This window comes from Lactuca sativa, chromosome 2 (genome assembly GCF_002870075.4).
Source record: "Lactuca sativa cultivar Salinas chromosome 2, Lsat_Salinas_v11, whole genome shotgun sequence".
NCBI lineage: Eukaryota > Viridiplantae > Streptophyta > Magnoliopsida > Asterales > Asteraceae > Lactuca > Lactuca sativa.
This window is the reverse complement of record NC_056624.2, coordinates 197,426,536-197,430,738: the sequence shown is the minus strand read 5'-3', so window position 1 is coordinate 197,430,738 and position 4,203 is coordinate 197,426,536. Positions and strand designations below refer to the sequence as shown.

At 35.2% G+C, this 4,203-nt stretch overlaps 1 protein-coding gene across 1 annotated transcript; it reads right to left on the bottom strand.

Moving 5' to 3' along the window:
• Positions 1–729: 729 nt before the first annotated feature.
• LOC111899777 (uncharacterized) lies at positions 730–3,898 on the bottom strand. The gene is made up of 10 exons (XM_023895622.3): positions 3,699–3,898; positions 3,026–3,242; positions 2,773–2,930; positions 2,545–2,690; positions 2,326–2,388; positions 2,121–2,213; positions 1,868–2,029; positions 1,695–1,786; positions 1,407–1,582; positions 730–1,317 (listed from the first exon to the last, which is right to left on the bottom strand). Exons 1-10 carry the CDS (start codon positions 3,805–3,807, stop codon positions 1,007–1,009), a joined length of 1,527 nt encoding a protein of 508 aa, XP_023751390.1. The 5' UTR covers positions 3,808–3,898; the 3' UTR covers positions 730–1,006.
• Between the last annotated feature and the right edge of the window lie 305 nt (positions 3,899–4,203).

Genomic DNA, 4,203 nt, shown 5'->3' with positions numbered 1-4,203 from the left:
GTAACACAATACAAAATTGGGATCACAGTTTTAGTCACTTCACTCCATCTCCACTTATTTCCTTATTATCTAATTTATACCTTGTAATATCCTTTTTTTAGTTAACTTCTTGTCGTTAAACATAAAAAGATAGCAATAAGTAATGGATGCTGTAAACTCTTTGTAATTCTTCTTTTCCCTAGCACCTTGCTAGTTTTTTTTATTTAACTTCTTGCCAAAAATAAAAAGATAGCAAGAGGCAATGAATCGTAAAGTTTTTTATTACGCTTTTCCCCCCTACCTTTGCATTGTCATCGATCCAATATTATATTAAGGGGTTCCAAAAAATCAGGTAGGTAACGCAAGTGTATAATGTATTCTTATATGTACTCTCAAGTTTTAACCAAAAAATCAAGTAGGTAACACATGATTCAAATAGTGTCAACCTTGTATCTTTTAATGAGTGACAACAAAGTCAAATTGAAGACCGACCATAAACACCAAACGCTTCCCTTCAGTTTTCATCAATTCATCACATATGAATCCAAACAACTAACCAAAAGCTTTCTTGAGAAAACTAAAGGTCCAATCTTGACAACAAACACGTTTGTTTCAAAAATGAACAACATAAATACTTTAATAATAATTAAAAAAAAAAGGCTGCACAAGTAAAACAAAAGGATACATACGAATTTAAAGAGTAGTAATTTTGACCATTTAAAAGTCAAAAATGAAATTTCTAAAGCAAGCTAATCAAAATGGGTCTCAACTCACATGAGAAAATAATAAAAGGGTAGTCCCGTCTTTTACAGTTTCCCACAAAATATTTGCATAAAACGGAACCTAATCAGGAATCATTGGGAGAAAAGGGTAGGTTCGTCTGTTACCATTGAGCCTACAAAACTACACGAGGAAAATGGAAACTGTACAAATGTTGTTATAAAAAAAAAAAAAGCAGTAAGTTGGTGAAGATATTAGTACCCTACTGTCATTGATTTATATATATAACAGTTGAAGACATATTTGTTCACTTTCGCATTTGCCAGTTAAAAAAGCCTTGGCCAGTTCCACTCTGTTGCACATTATTATGATACTCATCAGTAGAATCCGATCCGCTTCCGCTTCCATCGGAATTATCTTCTGGAAGGAGTTTGATTCTATCAGCATTGTTGATTACCCAATCCGTGAATTCAGGAGTCGATGCCAATTCCGCAATTGATTCTCTCGTTGATTCCTCTGTGAATTCCTCCCATTCCTTCTTTGAAAACTTCCTCCTGTTTGGAGTCTTGTGAAATGTCGAGTAAACATCACCTTGCCTTCCACTTCCAGATGATATGCCTTCACAAATAAACACCTAGTGTTTATATTATAAATTTATAATAAAGTAGAATGCTATTTAAAAGTTGTGGAAAGTAAAGATTTTGTACCTTTGGTGGTGGGAGAGTTTGAGTTTGACCACCTGAAACTATTCATTTGACCACTCCTTGAAGGGGTGTTCTTTTTTGAACGACTAAGGAATTCAGGTTTTCCATGGTTTGGGGTTGTTTGTTTGCTCTTACCCCAGAGGTTCTGCTTTCCAGAATATGATTCAGCCCTCAAGCTCCTGCATCATCAAAACATAATAGTACCATGGTCAATGCTGGTCATATCTTGACTTGACAACTCAACAATACAAACAATAACTTAATCACATATTTTCTACAGCTTAAACTTACTCATGGTAATGCCACTTCATCTTTGTGATCATGTAGTATAAACCCAAACAAGACCCCACTGCAGCCATTGCCAAAGGGGTGTCTTTAGTGCTCTGAAAAATATAGAATTCATTAAATCATGAACCATTTTTGGAAATATGAGTTTAATTAAATTAATGAATATAGTAACCTACCAGGATAATACATGTGACTGCAACTACACGCATGGACCATTTGATAAATTGTGCAACTCCAACATCAACTTCTCCATCTTCAGAAATAATATATTTCCTCACCAGCCAATACCCGAAACCAGCTCCTAACAAGATGATTCCAAGCACCACAAAAACAGAAACCTGCAAGGTTAATTGAAGTTCATCAACATTAATTTTCTGTAAGATCAACAGATTCTAATTGTAATCAATAGTGTAGAAATGAGGAACTTACTGGGTTCTGGACTTCTTGGCTTATCCCAAAGTTTTGGAGAAATGAATTCAGAAATGCTGAGAGGCTATGCACCACAAAAGATCCTGCTCCAAGCTGGAAAAATTGCAGAATACAAAGTGTAAAACATAATATTTTAGAAACCACAAAAGATACTTGAGCCCCAAATCCTAAATATGAGTTGTTTCTGAAGGGAGAAAAAACTTACTACTGTGGACATTATACCGAGGTAAAATGCATTTCTCCTGCCAGTTGGCAGCAATTTCCTTGCCTGGTGAGCAATAAAGATAATATAATTAGAAAAACAATGAAAGATATTGGTAAAAATGGCATACACAACAAAAGAAAAATATATTTCTGGGACATAATTCTTTTCTTCAATCTACTGGAGAGAGAGAGAGAGAGAGAGAGAGAGAGAGAGAGGTACCTGATAAAGTAGTATGAGAACAACAGCTAGAACTCCAATGGCCATAGAACTGGTGTAGTAAAAGGGGACCCATTCACTGACAAATGGTGCCAAAAACAGTAAAACAAATCCCACAGCTAGCAATATGTAACGCCATTTTTGTTGCACTGCATACCACATAAAATGTCAATGCAAACACAGAAACAGATTGAGCAAATGGAGAGAAATAAAGGCACTTAAACACCTAACCTTCATCAAGACTGACAGTTACAGAACCAGAAACCCCATCACCAAACTTCACATCAACAAAAGTCTGCTCGTAAGGTGACATAGTGGAACTCCATAACCCATTTTGAAGAGATCTCCAATCATCCTTTTCACACTGGCATAATCCTAGTGACGAATTCCTGCAAGCAACTTCATTAGATAAGTATACCCTCAATGCATATATCAAAATTCAGACTTGATAGCAGTCATCGCACAGGAAAAAAACAATCATTACCGTTGAAAGCAAACTTGAATCTTGTTGTGCCATTGCTTAGGGATCAATACTGAAGGGACCAATGTAACCTGATAGACACTTGCATAATGCTGGAGTTTCAATCGGGATACACCAGATACTGAAACACGGCCACAGAACAAAACATCTCCAGATCCTCCAGAAGGGCCATAAATTGGCGCTGGAATGACTTCTATAGCTGGATTCCCAACCTCAATTCCTGTGGTCTCAAATGTTGAGAATAGTTAGTATCTCAAATATACATTAACAAATGTAAGCATAACAAGTTCATAATAGCATGCTCCTAGACTTTTTTGAATTCAACAAAGGTATCAGCAATGGGGGTGTCTGAAGTGACTACTCTCGTTAACAACACAAGAAAAAAAACTGAATGTATAACAAAATTGCACCAAGCAAAATCTAAATTAATAATTATACAGGAAATTGAACTACAAACCCTAAATTGAACATCGCATAAGCAAATGGATTCTTAAATCAAGCTTTGATCAGCCACCGATTGCGAACCACATTTACCTCAATGCAAAATTGCTAATAAAGAGCAAGTTGAACAAAACGCCGCATCACGAAGTATAACTTTCTGGTCCGTAAATTCCTCAAATAAGTAAAAGCCAAAAGAAAAAAGAAGAAGCGGAAATTAACAATGAGAAGTGCGTACCTTTAAGTGTAGTAAGCTTCTGATCGGAGCAAAGTGAGATCCAAAGAACAGCATAGAGAATGCACAAGAGAAGAAGCGTGGAAGTAGGAGTAAGAGCGGCAGCAGCCATGATCGTTTCTCCGACGAAGGAGAGAAAAGAAGGGGATTCCAAACTCTCCCACACATATATTGCGGACGCATGCCGCGTGTGACGGCGCGTTGCGTCTCGGGTAAGCTTGGTTAAAGAATAGTAGAAATTCAAATACTACATTTTTTCACTTTAAAATAATAAAAAATTAAGTTTGATTTTTTTTTATACTTGTTTTAAAAAATAATAAGTTTATGTAATTATGTTTCAAATGAAAAATAACATTTATATCATAATGAATTTTTCTTTTCGTCAATATCATGTTATTTTTTATTTGATTTAACAATTAACACATTCAATTGTTACTCAAATAAAAAATAACATTATTTTTTTTTCCATTTGAGTTTTTTTTTTTTTGTCAATGTCTATTTTCGTTAA